At 44.1% G+C, this 27,575-nt stretch overlaps 2 protein-coding genes across 2 annotated transcripts; both read left to right on the forward strand.

The window, feature by feature from the left end:
* The first annotated feature begins 2,395 nt into the window (after positions 1 to 2,395).
* Positions 2,396 to 6,748, forward strand: LOC116982250 (interferon tau-3-like). Its single transcript, XM_033035530.1, has 3 exons — positions 2,396 to 2,413; positions 6,309 to 6,548; positions 6,650 to 6,748. Exons 1-3 carry the CDS (start codon positions 2,396 to 2,398, stop codon positions 6,746 to 6,748), a joined length of 357 nt encoding a protein of 118 aa, XP_032891421.1.
* A 3,862-nt stretch (positions 6,749 to 10,610) lies between these two features.
* Positions 10,611 to 13,944, forward strand: LOC116982251 (interferon alpha-1-like). Its single transcript, XM_033035531.1, has 4 exons — positions 10,611 to 10,742; positions 11,037 to 11,126; positions 13,305 to 13,544; positions 13,647 to 13,944. Exons 1-4 carry the CDS (start codon positions 10,611 to 10,613, stop codon positions 13,743 to 13,745), a joined length of 561 nt encoding a protein of 186 aa, XP_032891422.1. The 3' UTR covers positions 13,746 to 13,944.
* The last annotated feature ends 13,631 nt before the right edge of the window (positions 13,945 to 27,575 follow it).

The following is a 27,575-nucleotide window of genomic DNA, read 5'->3' on the forward strand; positions in this document are numbered from 1 at the left end:
AAGGTGAGCTGCCACATATGAAACTTTGTTATTACCAACAGATTTTACAGCCAATTTCTATCTGTTCATTATCTAATAAATTTACTTGACTTTTTCGTTTTCCAGGGATTCAGTGACTGTGCCTGGGAAATAACCTACACTGAGAGCAGGGCACATTTACAACAGTTCCTTCTCATCATGGCAACAATCAGCAAGGAAGACTGAAGATTTTTAAAAACTGATTCTTAAGAGTCTAAAATTAAAGACTATTTATTTAAAATATCACCTTCTGATTGTCAGAATGTGCAACTTCAACATTTTTTGACTACTATATTTATTTTTCTGATACTGATGTGAATTTCATCTTGCAAGAGATGGAGAACAAAGATCTTTTGGCTCGTATTTAAGTGTTGTTTTAATTTGTTGATATTTATTTTTGTATCATTATCCTGTGATGAAATGTGAATCAAAGACTGGCAGCTGCTGCAATGCAGAGTTCCATGACTGGATAAGGTGCTCTGTGGTCAGCGGATCATTGTCAAAGCCTTGCTGCAGCTTCCCTCTGTTATGGTCGATACTATTTCACTTCCTACTCTGAACTGCATTGGTGGCATTTCATATTGAATGATGTCATCTATATGAACTGTTACAATGTCCGTCCAGTTTGCTTCTGTTAAAACGGTTTGAACTTTAGAATTGTAACTTTTTGCCTCTTTTACTGAAAATTCGTCCTCCATGTGTCTCTGCTGCAATGAGACTGTGCATTGGGAGTGCACCAGCCTGCACTGAGCCCTCTCAGGTGGTGGGTTTGCTGAACCATTGTGCTTAACTTCATCCTTCATCCAAAGTATTGATTATGAGATTGCTGTCTCACTGGTCAGAATATATATTCACCATAATTTATTCATATTTTCAGCGATATAAATTTTTAAACATATGTGAATAGAGTTCAATATCTTTGTTAATTTATTGTTGTTGAGTGATAAACAATGGATGATATTTTTTCATAAATAAAAACTTTTCATTCAGATGTGATTCTAAAGATATTAGACGTTTTTTTGCATTATATTTGTTTATAGAAACATAGAAAATAGGTGCAGGAGCCTGCACCGCCATTCAATATGGTCATGGCTGATCATCCAACTCAGTATCCTGTACCTGCCTTCTCTCCATACCTCCTGATCCCTTTAGCCACAAGGGCCACATCTAACTCCCTCTTAAATATAGCCAATGAAGTGGCCTCAACTACTTTCTGTGGCAGAGAATTCCACTGATTCACCACTCTCATCTCGGTCCTAAAAGACTTCTCCCTCATCCTTAAACTGTGACCCCTTGTTCTGGACTTCCCCAACATCGGGAACAATCTTCCTGCATCTAGCCTGTCCAACCCCCATTAATTTTGTAAGTTTCTATAAGATCCCCCCTTAATCTTCTAAATTCCAGCGAGTACAAGCCGAGTCTATCTAGTCTTTCTTCATATGAAAGTACTGCCATCCCAGGAATTGGTCTCATGAACCTTCACTGTATTCCCTCTATGGCAAGAATGTCTTTCCTCAGATTAGGAGACCAAAACTGTACGCAATACTCCAGGTGTGGTCTCACCAAGGCCCTGTACAACTGCAATAGAACCTCCCTGCTCCTATACTCAAATCCTTTTGCTATGAATGCTAACACACCATTCGCTTTCTTCACTGCCTGCTGTACCTGCATGCTTGCTTTCAATAACTGGCGTACCATGACACCCAGGTCTCGTTGCATCTCCCCTTTTCCTAATCGGCCGCCATTCAGGTAATAGTCGACTTTCCTGTTCTTGCCACCAAATTGGATAACCTCACATTTATCTACACTGTGAAGTGAATTGCCGCTGATTCTTTGATTAAATTGATATTCTGAACAAGGTTGAAGAATGTTTGTGCCACAAGTGAACATACAACGTGCTAGAGTAACTCAACAGGTCAGACAGCATCTCTGGAGAACATGGAACATTTCAGGAATTGTGAGATAAGGAGATAAAGATAAAGTAGGGAAAAAATGTAAAGCCAGAGGAATGAAAATAGGTAGAAGGAGACGAGGCAGTAGCAGGAGGGAGAAGGTGGTGGTTGAAGGCATGTTTGTTTGCCAGTTAGATAACTAACATTTGGAGAATTCAATGTACACACCATTAGGCTGTAAGCCTGTTTCTACAGTTTGCATGTGGACTCACTGGCAATGGAGGAGGCCCAGGACAGGATGCTCAGTCTGCGAATGAGAAGACAAATTACAGTACTTGAAACCAGGCTATCAAGTAGGCCTAAATAGCCTCTTGCTTCCAGTGAGGTAGAGGAGGCCACATAGGAAATACCAAAAGAGGTAGATCAGGTTAGAGGAGGTGCACGTGTACCTTGATCTCACCTGCATGGACTGCTCTTGTCCATGGATGGGTGTGAAGGAGGAGGTAAGGGGCAGGTGTTACGTGTCCTGCAGTTGCAGGGAAAAATATGTGAGATGGGGGTGGGAATGAATTAGTGAGTAAAGGTCTTGCTGAGGGAGTGGTTTATGTGGAAGGTGGAAAGGAGAGGAGATGGGAAGATGTGACTGGTGGTGGGATCGATTGAAAGTGGCAGAAATTTCAGAGAATGATTTGTTAAACGCAGAGGCCCGTGGTGTGACAATTAAGAACTTGTGGATATTTCTCCTTGTTCTTTCTTGGAATAGGAGGAGGGAGAACATCATCTTGGGACACAGAGGATGCATGGATGAGGGATCCATCTGTGACAGCAGGGGGCACCCACTTTAAAAAAAGAAAGAGGATATATTGGATGGCCTCAAATTGAAAATATCTTGGGGGCGAATGTGGCAGAGATGGAGACATTGAGATTAGGGAATAGAGTATTTGCAACATGAAGGGTGGGAGGAGGTGGCACCAGAAACATTCAAACCAACATTTGCAACATGAAGGGTGGGAGTTGGTGGATTTGTAGCCGACCTGAAAAAGGGCCCCTGTAAATTGACCCTCGAGTGCAGGGAATGGATGAGAAAGTGGGATAACATTAGACCACCGTGATCGAGTGATCGATGGTCAGTGTGGATTCGGGCCTGTTCCCATGCAATATATCCGACATAAACTAAAGTGTTTTACTCCTGCGAGTTTAGATTTGACCGAATGGCGGTAAAACAAAGGTTTTCACAATATCACAGTGCACGTGACAATAATAACCCAATACCAGTTTATCCCGTTTCCCTTCAGCCTCTCAGCGGGACCCGTGCGTTTCACAAACACGCCCACTGTCGGATGTGACGAGCCCGTCTCTGTCCCCGGGACACTTTCGCTTCGGCAGCTTCCCCTCGAGAGACCGAGCCGGAGACTTCACACTCGGCTGCAAGCCGTTTAATTTCAAGGAGAAGCAGAAATGTCTGGTGTAAAGAACAGAGAGGCAGAAGCACTTTCTCCTCGTAGAGCAGAGTGTGGGTCAGGTGTATCGGCGCTGAGAGAGTCGCCACCAACCAAGCGGCCGTGAGCCGGCTCTCCGCACTGTCCCCCTGAGACTTGGCGTCACCGCAGTTGGGTGAGTGGAGAGGCGGCTTTAACACAATCTCTGTCCGTGGCTCCGAGGGTGAACGCTGAAATGCGCAGTGTTATTATAACCCGGATAAAATGCAGCCCCCAGCGACGCACAGGCACAGTCACGTCCCCTCCCCACCCCGTCCTCAGCCGATACTGAGCCTCCCCCACAACACCTGTGACCCCCTGATGTGAACCTGCGAAGCTCTGAGCCGCAGCGCTCCTTGTTCTCTCCCATCGCGGATTTCCCCGTCGCTGCTGCGGGACTCTCCCACTTTCACATTCCTTTCTTCAGAACGGAGACCGCTCTCTCCCGACACCTTTCAAATTTACAGTACAATAAATGCACTTTTCAAACATCACCTATTTTCGGATTGTAACATATTAAAGCGGGCAGCATGGCAGAGAGAGCTCACAGAATACACAGCCACCGGTCTCGGCAGCACAGGCGGCCGCTCCAGGATCGCACCCAACACCGTTTGTGGGCAAAGTTTACCCTTTCGATTCACATTAAATCTTTTCCACTTCACTTTCAACATATGTCCTCTGGTCCTAGATTTACCTACTCTGGGAAGGAGACTTTAAACACCTCGATAAGATCACCCCTCATCCTCCAGTGCTCCAGGGAATGGAGTCTCAGCCTACTCAGATTCAGATTCAATTTTAATTGTCATTGTCAGTGTACAGTACAGAGACAACGAAATGCATCAATCTCAATCTCCCGTATAGCTCAGACCCACTAGTCCTGGCAACATCCTCGTAAATTTTCTCTGTACCGTTTCCAGCTTGACATCTTTCCTATAACATGGTGCCCAGAACTGAGCTCAATACTCTAAATGTGATCTCACCATCGTCTTATACAATTGCAACATGACCTCCCAACCTCTATACTTAATACTCTGAATGATTAAGGCCAATGTGCCAAAAGCCTTTTTGATCACCTTATATACCTGTGATTCGGCATTCAAGGAACCATGCACCAGCACTCCTCAATCCCTCTGCTCTACAACATTCCCAGTGCCCGGCCATTCACTGTGTAGGTTCTGCCCTTATTAAAATTCCCAAAATGTATTAAATTCAATGAACCATTCCTCAGCCCACCTGGCCAATCGATCACGAAGCTGCTGCAATTTTTTACAACCATCTTCACTATCTCCTCCTCTAAATCATCTCACAAGCTGTGTCCATCATAGCTGAAGAAACCTTGACACCACTCCACCCTCCAAATGATTGAGTGTAACGAGCAATTGTGAGACTCACATCCGGTTTGGTTAAATACTTACATAACCTAGCAAGTCCATTGGGTTCATGTGGTAGAGGGCACAGGGGACCCAATAGACGTGTACAACAGTATGATCAGCCACAATAGGGTGGACTACAGTAAACATTTCTCCATAATAGAGATACCGCTAACCAGAGATCTTGCTTGACGGTGAGAACTAAATGCTAGGAAAGGATAGAACGAAAACATATTTTCCATCCGGTGTGTAGTTGGATTTTGGACTCACTGACTGAGAGGGTCCTTGAGGCAGAAATACCAACATCATTTAGGTGGTATCTAGACCATTTCCACTCTTGAATCCACAGGGTCTAAACATTGAACCTCTAAAGCATAGAAGGATCTGATTTTCTTATGAATGAATACTTTAAGGTGAAATACAAGCAGGGGGAGATGATGAGTCTATTTGAGTGACTGTTGCACTTTGATTGTTTGCTTCCATTCAAGTTTGGTTTGGAAAATACCTGTGCTGATTTTTTTTAAATGGAATGGTGAATGCAGAACAGCTACTCCAAGGCCTTGATACGATGAACCTTTGGACAATTTGCAAGACTTCTCCTCCCATGCTCAATATCTTTTTTTTATGCCTAATCCCCTTTCCCTAACCACAAATGTGCCTGTTCCTGGGCCCACATGCGTTTAGATAACTGTTTCCTCTTCACCATCCTTCTAATGACAATGTACATCTCTACAACATCACAGCTTGACATTCTCTGGCTTGAGAAGTACAGCCATGGCTTCTCTCACCTCTCTGTAACTAAGGCCCTTCACCATTCATACCAGTCATATAAACTGATTCACATTCACCAACCTATCAAAACCCCCACTTGCTGATGCTAATCTATTACCTGACATGCTTTGTCCAGCCTCTGCCCTTTTGAGCTTTCTTCTCCCCAACCCCTACAATCAGTCTGATGAAGTGTTTTGACCCTAAATGGTAATTATCCTTTTTCTCCAGAGACTGACCCACTGAGGTACTCTAGCATATTATGTCCTTTTGCTAAATGCACCTGCACTGTTCAAACAAATATAAGCAATTTCACTTGGCTTTGACCTTCTTTTCATTTGTGAAAGGTTAGCAGAACTCCAGTTGAACATAGAATGTACAGCACAAGAACAGGCCCTTCTGGACACAGTGTCTGTGCCAAACCTGATGCCACGACTATCACTTATCTACCTGCAAAGACTTTGTATCCCCCCAATCCCTGTATATCTATGAGCCGATCCAAAAGTTGTTTAAATGCCATGAACATATCTGCTTTACTGCCGCCTCTGGCAGCATATTCCAGGCGGACAACACTTCTGTATTAAAAACTGCCTCATAGATCTCCTTTAAACTGTCCCCTCTCACATTAAAGTAATGCCTTCTATTATATATGCATTGATTGTTTGAAACTATACCTGATTACACTTTGTCTTATTCTAGTAAGACTCATAAGCATTCTATTTTAACTTAAAAACATACTGGATCCAGGATCTGTCTAATGTCACCTTGTGTGTTTTGCACAGGCCCAGGACAGGATCCAGATTGTCCATCAAACACTGCATCACCTCCGCAGGATCTACAGCATGAAGCTGAGCTCAGTAACGTGGGTCCAGGCCACAGTGGAACATTTCACACTTCTCTTGGATCGGCAGCTCGGAGAGCTGGAAGTCTGTGTCAGGAAAGCAAGCCCAGGGTCCAGGGCAAGGAAGAATGCCACAGTTCTTAAATATTTTAAGGATCTGACAATGTTTCTGAAAAAGAAGGTGAGCTGCCACATATGAAACTTTGTAATTACCAACAGATTTTGCAGCCAATTTCTATCTGTTCATTATCTAATAAATGTACTTGATTTTTTGCTTTCCAGGGATTCAGTGACTGTGCCTGGGAAATAACTTACACTGAGACCAGGGCACATTTACAACAGCTCATTCTCATCATGGCAACAATCAGCAAGGAATACTGAAGATTTTTAAAGACTGATACTTAAGAGACTATAATTAAAGACAATTTATTTAAAATATCACCTTCTGATTGTCAGAATGTGCAACTTCAGCATTTTTGACTACTATATATATATTTCTGATACTGATGTGAATTTCATCTTGCAAGAGATGGAGAACAAAGATCTTTTGGCTCATTCTGTGTGTTGTTTTAATTTGTTGATATTTATTTTTGTATCATTTTTTGTATCATTATCCTGTGATGAAATGTGAATCTGGTGAATGCCCCCTCTTTCAAAGACTGGCAGCTGCTGCAATGCAGAGTTCCATGGTACACAAAATTGCTGGAGGAACTCAGCGGGTGCAGCAGCATCTATGGAGCGAAGGAAATAGGCGACGTTTCGGGCCGAAACCCTTCTTCAAACCCGCATGCAGAGTTCCATGACTGGATAAGGTGCTCTGTGGTCAGTTGATCATTGTCAATGCCTTGCTGCAGCTTGTAGCAATGTTACAAAATTTTGAGATTAAAAAAATCAAATCTGTAATTTATCCCATCAGATAAAGCATAAAAATAAGTTTAATTTGACACCTAATTCACTTTCATATCTCAAGTATTTAAAAAGTTATGGCCATTTTCATACTCGGAAATGAGCATCTTGTTCCCTATTGATTTTCTATGGACATAACAAAAAAGCTGTGATCGTGAACAGTCAAAAGCCCATAACCTTCTTAAAAATTAAGAGAACTGAATGAAATTTTCAGTTATCATAGATTGAAGCATTCTGAAACAAACATAAAATAATCTTACTTGGATGACCTGAAATTAAAGCATATAATTAGCTAGTTACCTAATTGTAGCTAATTTCAGACTTCAATTACTAGATCTAAACATCTATCCATTTCTTAATAAATGATTAACATTTTTAAATAGCCTAAATGTCCAAATAATATTCACAAATAATTCACAATAAAACATGATTTTTAAATCTCATTTACATTAATTTATGGACCAAATGGAAGGAATTCAGTGTTCAATTGCTGTAAATAAATGCCCATTTAAATCAGCTTTCCAGTGGGATCCTGTGGAACGCGCTGGTTTAGAACGTTCACATTGCGGTAGATTTGTGCCCCAAATGCCCAGAAAAATACTGCGGGATATAATGGGCCCAAATTGAGCTACTCGCAATATTAAACTTTGTATAAAGGGATCTTTAGAAGCCCTTTTTAATGTAAAAATATACAGTCTAACTTCAATTATTTGCTTTATGAGACCTTGCGGTTGCTGGCGGTCGCGGGTTTAGAGATGGATTTTTAAACTACTATAACTATTATACGAGGCCTTTAAAACTAATAATAGCTTTTGCGACGGGGTCTTCCAGCGATTTTTCGTTAATAATTAACTAGGCTGAACATCTTCGATTTGAACAGCCTAGAGAAAATCGCGTTTTAAACCCGCCCCCTCTAAACGGCGCCAAAATCGCGCACACCGCAGCGGCAGATTTTCAACGACGCTTCAGGTAGGCTTTGCAACATACCTACAGCTTGCCTCTGTTATGGTCGATACTATTTCACTTCCTACTCTGAACTGAACTGGTGGCATTTCATATTGAATGATCTCATCTATATGAACTGTTACAATGTCCGTCCAGTTTGCTTCTGTGGAAACGGTTTGAACTTTAGAATTGTAGCTTTTTGCCTCATTTACTGAAAATACGTCCTCCGTGTGTCACTACTGCAATGAGACTGTGCATTGCGAGTGCACCAGCCTGCACTGAGCCCTCTCAGGTGGTGGGTTTACTGAACCATTGTGCTTAACTTCATCATTCACCCAAAGTAATGATTATGAGATTGCTGTCTCACTGGTCAGAATATATATTCACCATAATTTATTCATATTTTCAGCGATATATAATTTTAAACATATGTGAATAGAGTTCAATATCTTTGTTAATTTATTGTTGTTGAGGGATAAACAATGGATAATATTTTTTCATAAATAAAAAACTTTTAATTGAGATGTGATTCTAAAGATATTAGACATGTTTTTTTGCATTATATTTGTTTATAAAATCATAGAAACAAAGAAAATAGGTGCAGGAGTAGGCCATTCGGCCCTTCGAGCCTGCTCCACCATTCAATATGATCAGAAAACACCAAAAGAGGTAGATCAGGTTAGAGAAGGTGCACGTGTACCTTGATCTCACCTGCATGGACTGCTCTTGTCCATGGATGGGTGTGAAGGAGGAGGTAAAGGGGCAGGTGTGACGTGTCCTGCAGTTGCAGGGGAAAGTATGTGAGATGGGGGTGGGAAAGAATTAGTGAGTAAAGATCTTGCTGAGGGAGTGGTTTATGTGGAAGGTGGAAAGGGGAGGAGATGGGAAGATGTGACTGGTGGTGGGATCGATTGAAAGTGGCAGAAATTTCAGAGAATGATTTGTTGAACGCAAGGGACCGTGGGGAACTTGGGGGATATTTCTTCTTGTTCTTTCTTGGAATAGGAGGAGGGAGAACAGAATCATGGGACATAGAGGAGACATGGGTGAGGGATCCATCTGTGACAGCAGGGGGCACCCACTTTTACACAAGAAAGAGGATATATTGGAAGGCTTCAAATTGAAAATATCTTGGTGGCAAATGTGGCAGAGATGGAGACATTGAGATTAGGGAATAGAGTATTTGCAACATGAAGGGTGGGAGGAGGTGGCACCAGAAACATTCAAACCAACGCACTGGGAGTTGTTGGGATTGTAGCCTAACTGAAAAAGTGCCTGTTAATTGACCCTCGAGTGCAGAGAATGGATGACAAAGTGGGATAACATAAAACCACCGTGAACGAGTGATCGATGGTCAGTGTTGATTCGGGCCTGTTCCCATGCAATATATCCGACATAAACTAAACGTGCCCTGCAAGTTTAGATTTGACGGAATGGCGGTAAAACAAAGATTTTCACAATATCACAGTGCACGTGGCAATAATAAACCAATACCGTTTCCCTTCAGCCTCTCAGCGGGACCGGAGCGGTTCACACACACGCCCACTGTCGGATGTGACGAGCCCGTCTCTTTCCCCGGGACGCTTTCGCTTCGGCCGCTTCCCCTCGACAGACCGAGCCGGAGACTTCACATTCGGCTGCAAGCCGTTTAATTTCAAACAAAAGCAGAAATGTCTGGTGTAAAGGACAGAGAGGCACAAGCACTTTCTCCTCGGAGAGTAGAGTGTGGGTCAGGTGTATCGGCGCTGAGAGAGTCGCCACCAACCAAGCGGCCGTGAGCCGGCTCTCCGCACTGTCCCCCTGAGATGTGGCTTCAACGCAGTTGGGTGAGTGGAGGGGCGGCTTTAACACAATCTCTGTCCGTGGCTCCGAGGGTGAGCGCTGAAAGGCGCAGTGTTATTATTACCCGGATAAAATGCAACCCCCAGCGATGTGCAGACACAGACACGTCCCGTCCCCACCCCGTCCCCTACCGAGACTGAGCCTCCCCCACAACACCTGTGACCCCCTGATGTGAACCTGCGAAGCTCTGAGCCGCAGCGCTGCTTGTTCTCTCCCATCGCGGATTTCCTCGTAGCTGCTGCGGGACTCTCCCACTTTCACATTCCTTACTTCAGAACGGAGACCGCTCTCTCCTGACACCTTGCAATTTTCCAGCACAATAAATTCACTTTTCAAACATCACCTGTCGTCGCATTGTAACATATTAAAGCGGGCAGCATGGCAGAGACAGCTCACAGAATCCACAGCCAGCGATCTCAGCAGCACAGGCGGCCGCTCCAGAATCACAAGACGCTGCTTTTCCATATCCAGAGTTTCAGTCAGCGATCAGGAACCGTTTTCGGAGCAGATTCTGATCTCAGATCGGTGCTTTACTCACTGTGGGTTGAAGATGACTTTGGGCAGTGTTTGCAGAGTTTGGATTGTGTGTATGTTGTTGTCCGGGACCCTGAGCCTGGGCTGTGAGAGGCTGCAGTTACTGCAAGTTCTCAACACGGACAGTCTAGACAAACTGAATGAAATGGTGAGTTGTACACGCTCCCAGAGACCGATCCGACACTCTCCGGGTTGTTTGTTGTTCAAATGTCAATGATTACACGGAGCCTGTTCTCCAGTGTTTCTCTCTCTGGGGTTGTTGATATTCTGCACTCTGGATCTTCCCCTTCGCTCTACCGACTCGACATGTTTGACTTGATTGTATTTATTTACAGTATATCTGTTTAGAATGCATAGCATGGAAAACAAAGTTAATCACTGTACCTCGGTACACGTATCAATATAACCCTAACCCTACTAACGTTGACATCTTGTGTCTCAGGGTGGCCACCTCTCCCGACAGTGTAGGACTGAGCGGCGGTCGTTGGATTCCAAGCCCTTGGACCTGGTGAAACTTTCCACGGGAATTCATGTGAGTAAACTCGGCATTTTACTTCAACGTGGTTCATTCGAGTTGTTTAGGTTAAAAGTTTTAATGAATCCCATCTGATCCTTCGCCTGAGAATGTGACCACAGTAAATAACCTCTTCTAATCATGTAATCTGTTCTGCAGCTTTGTTCAACCGCCCGTGGCCTCTGTTGTCGCTCCCAACCCCTCTCTCCCGGTTTCACCTTATCTAGTTCATTTGTCCATCTATTGGGTTTTTCCAGTTAATCTGCAGGAAATCCTCTCACAGTCATACTGATACAGTGTGGAAATAGGCCCTTCGGTCCAACCTGCCCACACCGGCCAACATATCCCAGCTATCCTATCCAAATGATCCAAACCTGTCCTAGCCATGTACATGTCTAAATGTTTCTTAAACGTCGGGATAGTCCCAGCCTCAACTACCTCCTCAGGCAGCTTGTTACACACACCCACCACCGTTTGTGTGCAAAGTTTACCCCTTAGATTCACATTAAATCTTTTCCACTTCACTTTAAACCTATGTCCTCTGGTCCTCGATTTACCTACTTTGGGCAGGAGACTGTGCATCTACCCGATCTATTCCTCTCATGATTTTATACACCTCGATAAGTTCACCCCTCATCCTCCAGTGCTCCATGGAATAGAGTCTCAACCTATTCAATCTCTCTCTATAGCTCAGACCCACTAGTCCTGGCAACATCCTCGTAAATCTTCTCTGTACCGTTTCCAGCTTGACATCTTTCCTACAACAGTATGATCAGCCACAATAGGGTGGGCTACAGTAAACATTTCTCCATAATAGAGATACCGCTAACCAGAGATCTTGCTTGACGGTGAGAACTAAATGCTAGGATAGGATACAACGAAAACATATTTTCCATCCGGTGTGTAGTTGGATTTTGGACTCACTGACTGAGAGGGTCCTTGAGTCAGAAATACCAACACCATTTAGGTGGTATCTGGACCATTTCCTTTCTTGAATCCACAGGGTCTAAATATTGAACCTCTAAAGCATAGAAGGATCTGATGTTCTTATGAATGAATACTTTAATGTGAGATATGAGCAGGGAGAGATGATGGGTCTATTTGAATGACTCTGTTGCACTTTGATTGTTTGCCTCCATTCAAGTCTGGTGTGGAAAATACCTGTGCTGATTTTTTTGAAAAAATTGAATTGCAAATGCAGAACAGGTACCCCAAGGCCTTGATACGATGAACCTTTGGACAACTTGCAATACTTATCTTCCCATGCTGAATATCTTTTTTTTATGCTTGACATTCACTGCCTTGAGGAGAACAGCCACATCTTCTCTCACCTATCTGTAACTAAGGTCCTTCACCATTCATACAAGTCATATAAACCGATTCGCATTCTCCCATAGTCCATAATTGTATAATAATAAAAGGCCATACTAATTGTTACAAGTTCATCCTCCACCCCTTCCTCTCTTATCTCTGGCCTTTCTTCCATCCACCAACCTATCAATACCTCCACTTGCCGATGCTAATCTATTACCTGACATGCTTTGTCCAAATTGTGCCATTTTTTGCTTTCTTTTCCCCGACCCCTACAATCAGTCTGATGAAGTATTTTGACCCAAAATGGTACTTATCCTTTTTGCCCAGAGATGCTGCCTGACCCACTGAGTTACTCCAGCATATTTTGTCCTTTTGCTAAATGCACCTGCACTGTTCAAACAATTATATGCAATTTCACTTGGCTCTGACCTTCTTTTCATTTGTGAAAGGTTAGCAGAACTCCAGTTGAACATAGAACGTACAGCACAAGAACAGGCCCTTCTGCACATAGTGTCTGTGCCAAACCTGATGCCAAGACTATCACGTATCTACCTGCAAATACCTCGTAGCCCCCCAATCCCTGTGTATCCATGAGCCGATCCAAACGTTGTTTAAATGCCATGAACATATCTGCTTTACTTCCGCCTCTGGCAGCACATTTCAGGCGGACAACCCTTCTGTATTTAAAACTGCCTCACAGATCTCCTTTAAACTGTCCCTTGTCACATTGAAGTAATGACTTCTAGTATTTACGCATTTATTGTTGAAACTATACGTGATTACACCTTGTCTTATTCTACTAAGACTCATAAGCATTCTATTCTAACTTAAAACATACTGGATCCAGGATCTGTCTAATGTCACCTTGTGTGTTTTGCACAGGCCCATGACAAGATCCAGATTGTCCATCAAACACTGCATCACCTCCGCAGGATCTACAGCATGAAGCTGAGCTCAGTAACGTGGGTCCAGGCCACAGTGGAACACTTCACACTTCTTTTGGATCGGCAGCTCAGAGAGCTGGAAGTCTGTGTCAAGAAAGCAAGCCCAGGGTCCAGGGCAAGGAAGAATGCCACAGTTCTTAAATATTTTAAGGATCTGACAAAGTTTCTGAAACAAAAGGTGAGCTGCCACATATGAAACTTTGTAATTACCAACAGATTTTGCAGCCAATTTCTATCTGTTCATTATCTAATAAATGTACTTGACTTTTTCGCTTTCCAGGGATTCAGTGACTGTGCCTGGGAAATAACTTACACTGAGAGCAGGGCACATTTACAACAGCTCCTTCTCATCATGGCAACAATCAGCAAGGAATACTGAAGATTTTTTAAGACTGATTCTTAAGAGACTATAATTAACGACTATTTATTTAAAATATCACCTTCTGATTGTCAGAATGTGCAACTTCAGCATTTTTTGACTACTATATATATTTTTCTGATACTGATGTGAATTTCATCTTGCAAGAGATGGAGAACAAAGATCTTTTGGCTCGTATTTAAGTGTTGTTTTAATTTGTTGATATTTATTTTAGTGTCATTATCCTGTGATGAAATGTGAATCTGATGATTCAAAAACTGGCAGCTGCTCCAATGCAGAGTTCCATGACTGGATAAGGTGCTCTGTGGTCAGTTGATCATTGTCAATGCCTTGCTGCAGCTTGTTTCTGTTCTGGTCGATACTATTTCACTTCCTACTCTGAACTGAACTGGTGGCATTTCATATTGAATGGTTTCATCTATATGAACTGTTACAATGTCCATCCAGTTTGCTTCTGTTAAAACGGTTTGAACTTTAGAATTGTAGCTTTTTGCCTCTTTTACTGAAAATTCATCCTCTATGTGTCACTGCTGCAGTGAGACTGTGCATTGGGGGTGAACCAGCCTGCACTGAGCCCTCTCAGGTGGTGGGTTTGCTGAACTATTATGCTTAACTTCATCCTTCACCCAAAGTAATGATTATGAGATTGCTGCCTCACTGGTCAGAATATATATTCACCATAATTTATTGATATTTTCAGCGATATTTATTTTTTAAACATATGTGAATAGAGTTGAATATCTTTGTTAATTTATTGAGATAAACAATGGATAATATTTTTTCATGAATAAAAAACTTTTAATTGAGATGTGATTCTTAAGATATTAGACATGTTTTTTTGCATTATATTGGTTTATAGAAACATAGAAACACAGAAAATAGGTGCAGGAGTAGGCCATTCGGCCCTTTGAGTCTGCACCGCCATTCAATATGATCATGGCTGATCATCCCACTCAGCATCCTGTACCTGCCTTCTCTCCATACCTCCTGATCCCTTTAGCCACAAGGGCCACATCTAACTCCATCTTAAATATAGCCAATGAAGTGGCCTCAACTACTTTCTGTGGCAGAGAATTCCACAGATTCACCACTCTCTGTGTGAATTTTATTTTTCTCATCTCGGTCCTAATAGACTACCCCCTCATCCTTAAACTGTGACCCCTTGTTCTGGACTTCCCCAACATCTGGAACAATCTTCCTGTATCTAGCCTGTCCAACCCCCAGTAATTTTGTAAGTTTCTATAAGATCCCCACTCAATCTTCTAAATTCCAGCGAGTTTAAGCCGAGTCTATCCAGTCTTTCTTCATTTGAAAGTCCTGCCATCCCAGAAATCAGTCTCGTGAACCTTCTCTGTACTCCCTCTATGGCAAGAATGTCTGTCCTTAGATTATGAGGCCAAAACTGTATACAATACTCCAGGTGTGGTCTCACCAAGGCCCTGTACAACTGCAATAGAACCTCCTTGCTTCTATACTCAAATCCTTTTGCTATGAATGCTAACACACCATTCGCTTCCTTCACTGCCTGCTGTACCTTCATGCCTACTTTCAATGACTGGTGTACCATGACACCCAGGTCTCGTTGCATTTCCCCTTTTCCTAATAGGCCACCATTCAGATAATAGTCTACTTCCTGTTCATGCCACCAAATAATAATAATAATAATAAATTTTATTTTTGGGCGCCTTTCAAGAGTCTCAAGGACACCTTGCAAAAATTTAGCAAGTAGAGGACAAACATGTAAGCGGAATGAAATAAATAGTAGAGACATGACTAATACACAAATAAAGACAGAATTCAATTCAAAACACAATATTAGGCAATTCAAGCACAGATGAAAAGGGAGGGGGACGTGGGGCTAAGGATAGGCAGAGGTGAAGAGATGGATCTTGAGGCGGTACTGGAAGATGGTGAGGGACACGGAATTGCGAATAGTCTACTTCCTGTTCTTGCCACCAAAGTGGATAACCTCACATTTATCCACATTATACTGCATCTGCCATGCATTTGCCCACTCACCCAACCTATCTAAGTCACCTAGCAGCCTCCTAGCATCTTCCTCACAGCTACCACTGACCCCCAGCTTCGTGTCATCCGCAAACCTGGAGATGTTGCATTCAGTCCATTCATATATATTGTAAATAGCTGGGGTTCCAGCACTGAGCCTTGCGTACCAAGGCTACCAAGGAGGCCTAAATAGCCTCTTGGTTCCACTGAGGTAGAGGAGGCCACAAAGAAAACACCAAAAGAAGTAGATCAGGTTAGAGGAGGTGCACGTGTACCTTGATCTCACCTGCATGGACTGCTCTTGTCCATGGATGGGTGTGAAGGAGGAGGTAAGGGGCAGGTGTTACGTGTCCTGCAGTTGCAGGGGAAAGTATGTGAGATGGAGGTGGGAAATAATTAGTGCGTAAAGGTCTTGCTGAGGGAGTGGTTTATGGGGATGGTGGAAAATGAAGGAGATGGGGAGATCCTGGTGGTGGAATCGATTGAAAGTGGCAGAAATTTCAGAGAATGATTTGTTGAACGCAAAGGCCCGTGGTGTAACAATTAAGAACTTGGGGGATATTTATCCTTGTTCCTTCTTGGAATAGGAGGAGGGAGAACATAATCTTGGGACACAGAGGACACATGGGTGAGGAATACATCTGTGACAGCAGGGGGCACCCACTTTTACAAAAGAGGATATATTGGATGGCTTCAAATTGAAAATATCTTGGTGGCAAATGTGGCAGAGATGGAGACATTGAGATTAGGGAATCGAGTATTTGCAAAATGAAGGGTGGGAGGAGGTGGCACCAGAAACATTCAAACCAACGCACTGGGAGTTGGTGGGTTTGTAATAAATGCGTGTCGACAATCTGTCCCCCGATATGGAAACAGAGAGATGAAGAAAGCGAAGAGGTATGTTGGAGATATTCCACGTGAATATGAGTGCAGGGTGGAAGTTAGTGGTAAAGAGATCAATAGGATTTCACGAGTACAGGGGCTACCCCGATACAGTCGCGATGTAACCAAGAAAGAGCTGGGGGGGGGGGGGGTGGTGCCGGAGTAGGTTGGAAATAGGACTGTTCCCCCTCACATGTATCAATCTATCATGTCCTGGTCGCATCGCTTTTCCAACTTTCTTCTCCGTACAACATTGCGTCTGATGTAAGATCTTGACCCAAAACATCACCTGTCCGCACCCTGCACAGATGCAGCCTGACGTGCTGAGTTACTCCCGAAATGTGCATCATTTTATGTAAATCAGCGTACATGTTACTATCTTGTTCACAAGTTCATAAGGTATAGAAGTAGAATTAGGCTATTCAGCCCATCGAGTCCAAACTGTCATTTAATCACTGACGACCAATGCCGTCTAATCCCATTTTCCTGCCTTCACCCCATAACCCTTGACACCCGTTCAAATCAAGAATTTGTCTATCTCGGCCTTAAAATTATCAACTGACGGCCTCCATAGCCCTCTGTGGCAATCAGTGTCACAGATAAACTATCTTTTGACTAAAGAAGTTCCTCCTCACTTCCTTTCTAAAATAGCGCCCTTTAATACTGAGGCTCTGACCTCTGGTCCTGGACTCTCCCACCCGTGGAAATATCCTTTCCATATCCACACTATGTATGTCTTTTATTATTCTGTAAGTTTCAATAAGGTCCCCATCAACCTTCCAAATCCCAGCGAGTAGAGGTCTAGTGCTGTCAAACGGTCAGCACATGCCAACCCACTAATTCCTGGAATCATTCTTGTAAACCTCCTCTGGACCCTCTCCAGAGCCGACACATCCTTCATCAGATACGGGGCCCAAATTTACTCACACAGTACTCCAAATGCGGCCTCAACAGCGCTTTATAGAGCCTCAGTATTACATCTCTGTTTCTGTAGGTTGCTGCGGGACTCTCCCACTTTCACATTCTGATCTACCTCTTTTGTATGCCAGTCCTCTTGATATAAATGCTAACATTGAATTTGCCTTCCTTACTACAGATTCGACTTGCAAATTATTTTTTTAGGAGTCCTGCACCAGTACTCCCAATTCCCTTTGCACCTCCGATTTCTGGATTCTCTCTCCACTTAGAAAATAATCTACGTCTTCATTCTTATTACCAAAATGCACGACTCCGCACTTTGCTACACTGAATTGCATCTGTTACTTCTCTGCTCACTCGCCTAACCTGTCCATGTCCTTATGCAGAGTCCTTGCTTCCTCTACACTACCTGCCCCTCCATCGAAGGTAGCATCATCTGCAAGGCCTTCAATCCCTCACCCAAATCATGAACATACATCGTGAAAAGAAGCGCCCCCCAGCACCGTCCCTTGCGGAACTCCACGAGTCACTGGCAGCCAACCTGAAAATGTGCCTCTGTAAATTGACCCTCGAGTGCAGGGAATGGATGAGAAAGTGGGATAACATAAAACCACCGTGAACGAGTGATCGATGGTCAGTGTGGATTCGGGCCTGTTCCCATGCAATATCTCTGACATAAACTAAACGTGTTTTACTCCAGCAAGTTTAGATTTGACGGAATGGCTGTAAAACAAAGGTTTTCACAATATCTCAGTGCACGTGATAATAATAACCCAATACCAGCAACACCGGAAATTGGAGGAACAGCACCTCATATTCCGCTTGGGGAGTCTGCATCCTGCGGGCATGAACATTGAATTCTCCCAATTTTGTTAGCCCTTGCTGTCTCCTCCCATCCCTCAGCCCTCGGGCTCCTCCTCCTCCCTTTTTCCTTTCTTCTCCCCGCCACCCCCCCGCCCCGCCCCCCCCCCATCAATCTGAAGATGGGTTTCGGCCCGAAACGTTGCCTATTTCCTTCGCTCCATAGATGCTGCTGCACCCGCTGAGTTTCTCCAGCAATTTTGTGTACCTTCGAACTTCCAGCATCTGCAGTTCCTTCTTGAACACCAGTTTATCCCGTTTCCCTTCAGCCTCTCAGCGGGACCCGAGCGGTTCACAAACACGCCCACTGTCGGATGTGACGAGCCCGTCTCTTTCCCCGGGACGCTTTCGCTTCGGCCGCTTCCCCTCGACAGACCGAGCCGGAGACTTCACATTCGGCTGCAAGCCGTTTCATTTCAAACAAAAGCAGAAATGTCTGGTGTAAAGAACAGAGAGGCAGAAGCACTTTCTCCTCGGAGAGCAGAGTGTGGGTCCGGTGTATCGGCGCTGAGAGAGTCGCCACCAACCAAGCGGCCGTGACCCGGCTCTCCGCACTGTCCCCCTGAGATGTGGCTTCAACGCAGTTGGGTGAGTGGAGGGGCGGCTTTAACACAATCTCTGTCCGTGGCTCCGAGGGTGAGCGCTGAAAGGCGCAGTGTTATTATTACCCGGATAAAATGCAGCCCCCAGCGATGTGCAGACACAGTCACGTCCCTTCCCCACGCCGTCCCCTGCCGAGACTGAGCCTCCCCCACAACACCTGTGACCCCCTGATGTGAACCTGCGAAGCTCTGAGCCGCAGAGCTGCTTGTTCTCTCCCATCGCGGATTTCCTCGTCGCTGCTGCGGGACTCTCCCACTTTCACATTCCTTACTTCAGAACGGAGACCGCTCTCTCCTGACACCTTGCAAATTTCCAGCACAATAAATTCACTTTTCAAACATCACCTGTCGTCGCATTGTAACATATTAAAGCGGGCAGCATGGCAGAGACAGCTCACAGAATCCACAGCCACCGGTCTCAGCAGCACAGGCGGCCGCTCCAGAATCACAAGTCGCTGCATTTCCATATCCAGCGTTTCAGTCAGCGATCAGGAACCGTTTTCGGAGCAGATTCTGATCTCAGATCGGTGCTTTACTCACTGTGGGTTGAAGATGACTTTGGGCAGTGTTTGCAGAGTTTGGATTGTGTGTATGTTGTTGTCCGGGACCCTGAGCATGGGCTGTGAGAGGCTGCAGTTACTGCAAGTTCTCAACACGGACAGTCTAGACAAACTGAATGAAATGGTGAGTTGTACACGCTCCCAGAGACCGATCCGACACTCTCCGGGTTGTTTGTTGTTCAAATGTCAATGATTACACGGAGCCTGTTCTCCAGTGTTTCTCTCTCTGGGGTTGTTGATATTCTGCACTGTGGATCTTCCCCTTCGCTCTACCGACTCGACATGTTTGACTTGATTGTATTTATTTACAGTATATCTGTTTAGAATGCATAGCATGGAAAACAAAGTTAATCACTGTACCTCGGTACACGTGTCAATATAACCCTAACCCTACTAACGTTGACATCTTGTGTCTCAGGGTGGCCACCTCTCCCGACAGTGTGGGACTGAGCGGCGGTCGTTGGATTCCAAGCCCTTGGACCTGGTGAAACTTTCCACGGGAATTCATGTGAGTAAACTCGGCATTTTACTTCAACGTGGTTCATTCGAGTTGTTTAGGTTAAAAGTTTTAATGAATCCCATCTGATCCTTCGCCTGAGAATGTGACCACAGTAAATAACCCCTTCTAATCATGTAATCTGTTCTGCAGCTTTGTTCAACCGCCCGTGGCCTCTGTTGTCGCTCCCAACCCCTCTCTCCCGGTTTCACTTTATCTAGTTCATTTGTCCATCTATTGGGTTTTTGCAGTTAATCTGCAGGAAATCCTCTCACAGTCATACTGATACAGTGTGGAAATAGGCCCTTCGGTCCAACCTGCCCACACCGGCCAACATATCCCAGCTATCCTATCCAAATGATCCAAACCTGTCCTAGCCATGTACATGTCTAAATGTTTCTTAAACGTCGGGATAGTCCCAGCCTCAACTACCTCCTCAGGCAGCTTGTTAAACACACCCACCACCGTTTGTGTGCAAAGTTTACACCTTAGATTCACATTAAATATTTTCCACTTCACTTTAAACCTATGTCCTCTGGTCCTCGATTTACCTACTTTGGGCAGGAGACTGTGCATCTACCCGATCTATTCCTCTCATGATTTTATACACCTCGATAAGTTCACCCCTCATCCTCCAGTGCTCCAGGGAATAGAGTCTCAACCTACTCAATCTCTCTCTATAGCTCAGACCCACTAGTCCTGGCAACATCCTCGTAAATCTTCTCTGTACCGTTTCCAGCTTGACATCTTTCCTACAACAGTATGATCAGCCACAATAGGGTGGACTACAGTAAACATTTCTCCATAATAGAGATACCGCTAACCAGAGATCTTGCTTTGACGGTGAGAACTAAATGCTAGGATAGGATAGAACGAAAACATATTTTCCATCCGGTGTGTAGTTGGATTTTGGACTCACTTACTGAGAGGGTCCTTGAGTCAGAAATACCAACACCATTTAGGTGGTATCTGGACCATTTTCTTTCTTGAATCCACGTGGTCTAAATATTGAACCTCTAAAGCATAGAAGGATCTGATGTTCTTATGAATGAATACTTTAATGTGAGATATGAGCAGGGAGAGATGATGGGTCTATTTGAATGACTCTGTTGCACTTTGATTGTTTGCCTCCATTCAAGTCTGGTGTGGAAAATACCTGTGCTGATTTTTTTGAAAAAATTGAATTGCAAATGCAGAACAGCTACCCCAAGGCCTTGATACGATGAACCTTTGGACAACTTGCAATACTTCTCTTCCCATGCTCAATATCTTTTTTTTATGCTTGACATTCTCTGCCTTGAGGAGAACAGCCACATCTTCTCTCACCTCTCTGTAACTAAGGTCCTTCACCGTTCATACCAGTCATATAAACCGATTCACATTCTCCCATAGTCCATAATTCTATAATAATAAAAGGCCATACTAATTGTTACAAGTTCAACCTCCACCCCTTCCTCTCTTATCTCTGGCCTTTCTTCCATCCACCAACCTATCAAAACCCCCCACTTGCCGATGCTAATCTATTACCTGACATGCTTTGTCCAAATTCTGCCATTTTTAGCTTTCTTTTCCCCGACCCCTACAGTCAGTCTGATGAAGTATTTTGACCCAAAATGGTACTTATCCTTTTTGCCCAGAGATGCTGCCTGACCCACTGAGTTACTCCAGCATATTTTGTCCTTTTGCTAAATGCACCTGCACTGTTCAAACAATTATATGCAATTTCACTTGGCTTTGACCTTCTTTTCATTTGTGAAAGGTTAGCAGAACTCCAGTTGAACATAGAACGTACAGCACAAGAACAGGCCCTTCTGCACATAGTGTCTGTGCCAAACCTGATGCCAAGACTATCACGTATCTACCTGCAAATATCTCGTAGCTCCCCAATCCCTGTGTATCCATGAGCCGATCCAAACATTGTTTAAATGCCATGAACATATCTGCTTTACTTCCGCCTCTGGCAGCACATTTCAGGCGGACAACCCTTCTGTATTTAAAACTGCCTCACAGATCTCCTTTAAACTGTCCCTTGTCACATTGAAGTAATGACTTCTAGTATTTACGCATTTATTGTTTGAAACTATACCTGATTACACCTTGCCTTATTCTACTAAGACTCATAAGCATTCTATTCTAACTTAAAAACATACTGGATCCAGGATATGTCTAATGTCACCTTGTGTGTTTTGCACAGGCCCATGACAAGATCCAGATTGTCCATCAAACACTGCATCACCTCCGCAGGATCTACAGCATGAAGCTGAGCTCAGTAACGTGGGTCCAGGCCACAGTGGAACACTTCACACTTCTTTTGGATCGGCAGCTCAGAGAGCTGGAAGTCTGTGTCAAGAAAGCAAGCCCATGGTCCAGGGCAAGGAAGAATGCCACCGTTCTTAAATATTTTAAGGATCTGACAAAGTTTCTGAAACAAAAGGTGAGCTGCCACATATGAAACTTTGTAATTACCAACAGATTTTTCAGCCAATTTCTATCTGTTCATTATCTAATAAATGTACTTGACTTTTTCGCTTTCCAGGGATTCAGTGACTGTGCCTGGGAAATAACTTACACTGAGAGCAGGGCACATTTACAACAGCTCCTTCTCATCATGGCAACAATCAGCAAGGAATACTGAAGATTTTTTAAGACTGATTCTTAAGAGACTATAATTAACGACTATTTATTTAAAATATCACCTTCTGATTGTCAGAATGTGCAACTTCAGCATTTTTTGACTACTATATTTATTTTTCTGATACTGATGTGAATTTCATCTTGCAAGAGATGGAGAACAAAGATCTTTTGGCTCGTATTTAAGTGTTGTTTTAATTTGTTGATATTTATTTTAGTGTCATTATCCTGTGATGAAATGTGAATCTGATGATTCAAAAACTGGCAGCTGCTCCAATGCAGAGTTCCATGACTGGATAAGGTGCTCTGTGGTCAGTTGATCATTGTCAATGCCTTGCTGCAGCTTGTTTCTGTTCTGGTCGATACTATTTCACTTCCTACTCTGAACTGAACTGGTGGCATTTCATATTGAATGGTTTCATCTATATGAACTGTTACAATGTCCATCCAGTTTGCTTCTGTTAAAACGGTTTGAACTTTAGAATTGTAGCTTTTTGCCACTTTTACTGAAAATTCATCCTCTATGTGTCACTGCTGCAGTGAGACTGTGCATTGGGGGTGAACCAGCCTGCACTGAGCCCTCTCAGGCGGTGGGTTTGCTGAACTATTATGCTTAACTTCATCCTTCACCCAAAGTAATGATTATGAGATTGCTGCCTCACTGGTCAGAATATATATTCACCATAATTTATTTATATTTTCAGCGATATTTATTTTTTAAACATATGTGAATAGAGTTGAATATCTTTGTTAATTTATTGTTGTTGAGAGATAAACAATGGAAAATATTTTTTCATGAATAAAAAACTTTTAATTGAGATGTGATTCTTAAGATATTAGACATGTTTTTTTGCATTATATTTGTTTATAGAAACATAGAAACACAGAAAATAGGTGCAGGAGTAGGCCATTCGGCCCTTTGAGTCTGCACCGCCATTCAATATGATCATGGCTGATCATCCAACTCAGTATCCTGTACCTGCCTTCTCTCCATACCTCCTGATCCCTTTAGCCACAAGGGCCACATCTAACTCCATCTTAAATATAGCCAATGAAGTGGCCTCAACTACTTTCTGTGGCAGAGAATTCCACAGATTCACCACTCTCTGTGTGAATTTTATTTTTCTCATCTCGGTCCTAATAGACTACCCCCTCATCCTTAAACTGTGACCCCTTGTTCTGGACTTCCCCAACATCTGGAACAATCTTCCTGCATCTAGCCTGTCCAACCCCCAGTAATTTTGTAAGTTTCTATAAGATCCCCACTCAATCTTCTAAATTCCAGCGAGTTCAAGCCGAGTCTATCCAGTCTTTCTTCATTTGAAAGTCCTGCCATCCCAGGAATCAGTCTCGTGAACCTTCTCTGTATTCCCACTATGGCAAGAATGTCTTTCCTCAGATTATGAGGCCAAAACTGTATGCAATACTCCAGGTGTGGTCTCACCAAGGCCCTGTACAACTGCAATAGAACCTCCTTGCTCCTATACTCAAATCCTTTTGCTATGAATGCTAACACACCATTCGCTTCCTTCACTGCCTGCTGTACCTTCATGCCTACTTTCAATGACTGGTGTACCATGACACCCAGGTCTCGTTGCATTTCCCCTTTTCCTAATCGGCTGCCATTCAGATAATAGTCTACTTCCCGTTCTTGCCACCAAAATGGATAACCTCACATTTATCCACATTATACTGCATCTGCCATGCATTTGCCCACTCACCCAACCTATCCAAGTCACCTTGCAGCCTCCTAGCATCTTCCTCACAGCTACCACTGCCCCCCAGCTTCGTGTCATCAGCAAACCTGGAGATGTTACATTCAATTCCCTCATCCAGATCATTCATATATATTGTAAATAGCTGGGGTTCCAGCACTGAGCCTTGCGGTACCAAGGCTACCAAGGAGGCCTAAATAGCCTCTTGGTTCCACTGAGGTAGAGGAGGCCACAAAGAAAACACCAAAAGAGGTAGAACAGGTTAGAGGAGGTGCACGTGTACCTTGATCTCACCTGCATGGACTGCTCTTGTCCATGGATGGGTGTGAAGGAGGAGGTAAGGGGCAGGTGTTACGTGCCCTGCAGTTGCTGGGGAAAGTATGTGAGATGGAGGTGGGAAAGAATTAGTGAGTAAAGGTCTTGCTGAGGGAGTAGTTTATGGGGATGGTGGAAAATGAAGGAAATGGGGAGATCCTGGTGGTGGGATCGATTGAAAGTGGCAGAAATTTCAGAGAATGATTTGTTGAACGCAAAGGCCCGTGGTGTAACAATTAAGAACTTGGGGGATATTTCTCCTTGTTCCTTCTTGGAATAGGAGGAGGGAGAACATAATCTTGAGACACAGAGGACACATGGGTGCGGAATACATCTGTGACAGCAGGGGGCACCCACTTTTACAAAAGAGCATATATTGGATGGCTTCAAATTGAAAATATCTTGGTGGAAAATGTGGCAGAGATGGAGACATTGAGATTAGGGAATAGAGTATTTTCAAAATGAAGGGTGGGAGGAGGTGGCGCCAGAAACATTCAAACCAACGCACTGGGAGTTGGTGGGTTTGTAATAAATGCGTGTCGAAAATCTGTCCCCTGAGATGGAAACAGAGAGATGAAGAAAGCGAAGAGGTGTGTTGGAGATATTCCACGTGAATATGAGTGCAGGGTGGAAGTTAGTGGTAAAGAAATCAATAGGTTTTCACGAGTACAGGGGCTACCCCGATACAGTCGCGATGTAACCAAGAACGAGCTGGGGGGTGGTGCCGGAGTACGTTGGAAATAGGACTGTTCCCCCTCACATGTATCAATCTATCATGTCCTGGTCGCATCGCTTTTCCAACTTTCTTCTCCGTACAACATTGCGTCTGATGTAAGATCTTGACCCAAAACATCACCTGTCCGTACCCTGCACAGATGCAGCCTGACGTGCTGAGTTACTCCCGAAATGTGCATCATTTTATGTAAATCAGCGTACATGTTACTATATTGTTCACAAGTTCATAAGGTATAGAAGTAGAATTAGGCCATTCAGCCCATTGAGTCCAAACTGTCATTCAATCACTGACGACCAATGCCGTCTAATCCCATTTTCCTTCCTTCACCCCATAACCCTTGACACCCGTTCAAATCAAGAATGTGTCTATCTCGGCCTTAAAATTATCAACTGACGGCCTCCATAGCCCTCTGTGGCAATCAGTGTCACAGATTAACTATCTTTTGACTAAAGAAGTTCCTCCTCACTTCCTTTCTAAAATAGCGCCCTTTAATACTGAGGCTCTGACCTCTGGTCCTGGACTCTCCCACCCGTGGAAATATCCTTTCCATATCCACACTATGTATGTCTTTTATTATTCTGTAAGTTTCAATAAGGTCCCCCATCAACCTTCCAAATCCCAGCGAGTAGAGGTCTAGTGCTGTCAAACGGTCAGCACATGCCAACCCACTAATTCCTGGAATCATTCTTGTAAACCTCCTCTGGACCCTCTCCAGAGCCGACACATCCTTCATCAGATACGGGGCCCAAATTTACTCACACAGTACTCCAAATGCGGCCTCAACAGCGCTTTATAGAGCCTCAGTATTACATCTCTGTTTTTGTATGCCAGTCCTCTTGATAGAAATGCTAACATTGAATTTGCCTTCCTTACTACCGATTCGACTTGCAAATTAAATTTTTGGGAGTCCTGCACCAGTACTCCCAATTCCCTTTGCACCTCCGATTTCTGGATTCTCTCTCCACTTAAAAAATAATCTACATCTTCATTCTTATTACCAAAATGCACGACTCCGCACTTTGCTACACTGAATTGCATCTGTTACTTCTCTGCTCACTCGCCTAACCTGTCCATGTCCTTATGCAGAGTCCTTGCTTCCTCTACACTACCTGCCCCTCCATCGATGGTAGCATCATCTGCAAGGCCTTCAATCCCTCACCCAAATCATGAACATACATCGTGAAAAGAAGCGCCCCCCAGCACCGTCCCTTGCGGAACTTCACGAGTCACTGGCAGCCAACCTGAAAAAGTGCCTCTGTAAATTGACCCTCGAGTGCAGGGAATGGATGAGAAAGTGGGATAACATAAAACCACCGTGAACGAGTGATCGATGGTCAGTGTGGATTCGGGCCTGTTCCCATGCAATATCTCTGACATAATCTAAACGTGTTTTACTCCAGCAAGTTTAGATTTGACGGAATGGCTGTAAAACAAAGGTTTTCACAATATCTCAGTGTACGTGATAATAATAACCCAATACCAGCAACACCGGAAATTGGAGGAACAGCACCTCATATTCCGCTTGGGGAGTCTGCATCCTGCGGGCATGAACATTGAACCCTCCCAATTTTGTTAGCCCTTGCTGTCTCCTCCCATCCCTCAGCCTTCGGGCTCCTCCTCCTCCCTTTTTCCTTTCTTCTCCCCGCCACCCCCCCCATCAATCTGAAGAACGGTTTCGGCCCGAAACGTTGCCTATTTCCTTCGCTCCATAGATGCTGCTGCACCCGCTGAGTTTCTCCAGCAATTTTGTGTACCTTCGATCTTCCAGCATCTGCAGTTCCTTCTTGAACACCAGTTTACCCCGTTTCCCTTCAGCCTCTCAGCGGGACCCGAGCGGTTCACAAACACGCCCACTGTCGGATATGACGAGCCCGTCTCTTTCCCCGGGACGCTTTCGCTTCGGCCGCTTCCCCTCGACAGACCGAGCCGGAGACTTCACATTCGGCTGCAAGCCGTTTAACTTCAAACAAAAGCAGAAATGTCTGGTGTAAAGAACAGAGAGGCAGAAGCACTTTCTCCTCGGAGAGCAGAGTGTGGGTCCGGTGTATCGGCGCTGAGAGAGTCGCCACCAACCAAGCGGCCGTGAGCCGGCTCTCCGCACTGTCCC

Source organism: Amblyraja radiata, chromosome 16 (assembly GCF_010909765.2).
Source record: "Amblyraja radiata isolate CabotCenter1 chromosome 16, sAmbRad1.1.pri, whole genome shotgun sequence".
In the NCBI taxonomy this organism is placed as follows: domain Eukaryota; kingdom Metazoa; phylum Chordata; class Chondrichthyes; order Rajiformes; family Rajidae; genus Amblyraja; species Amblyraja radiata.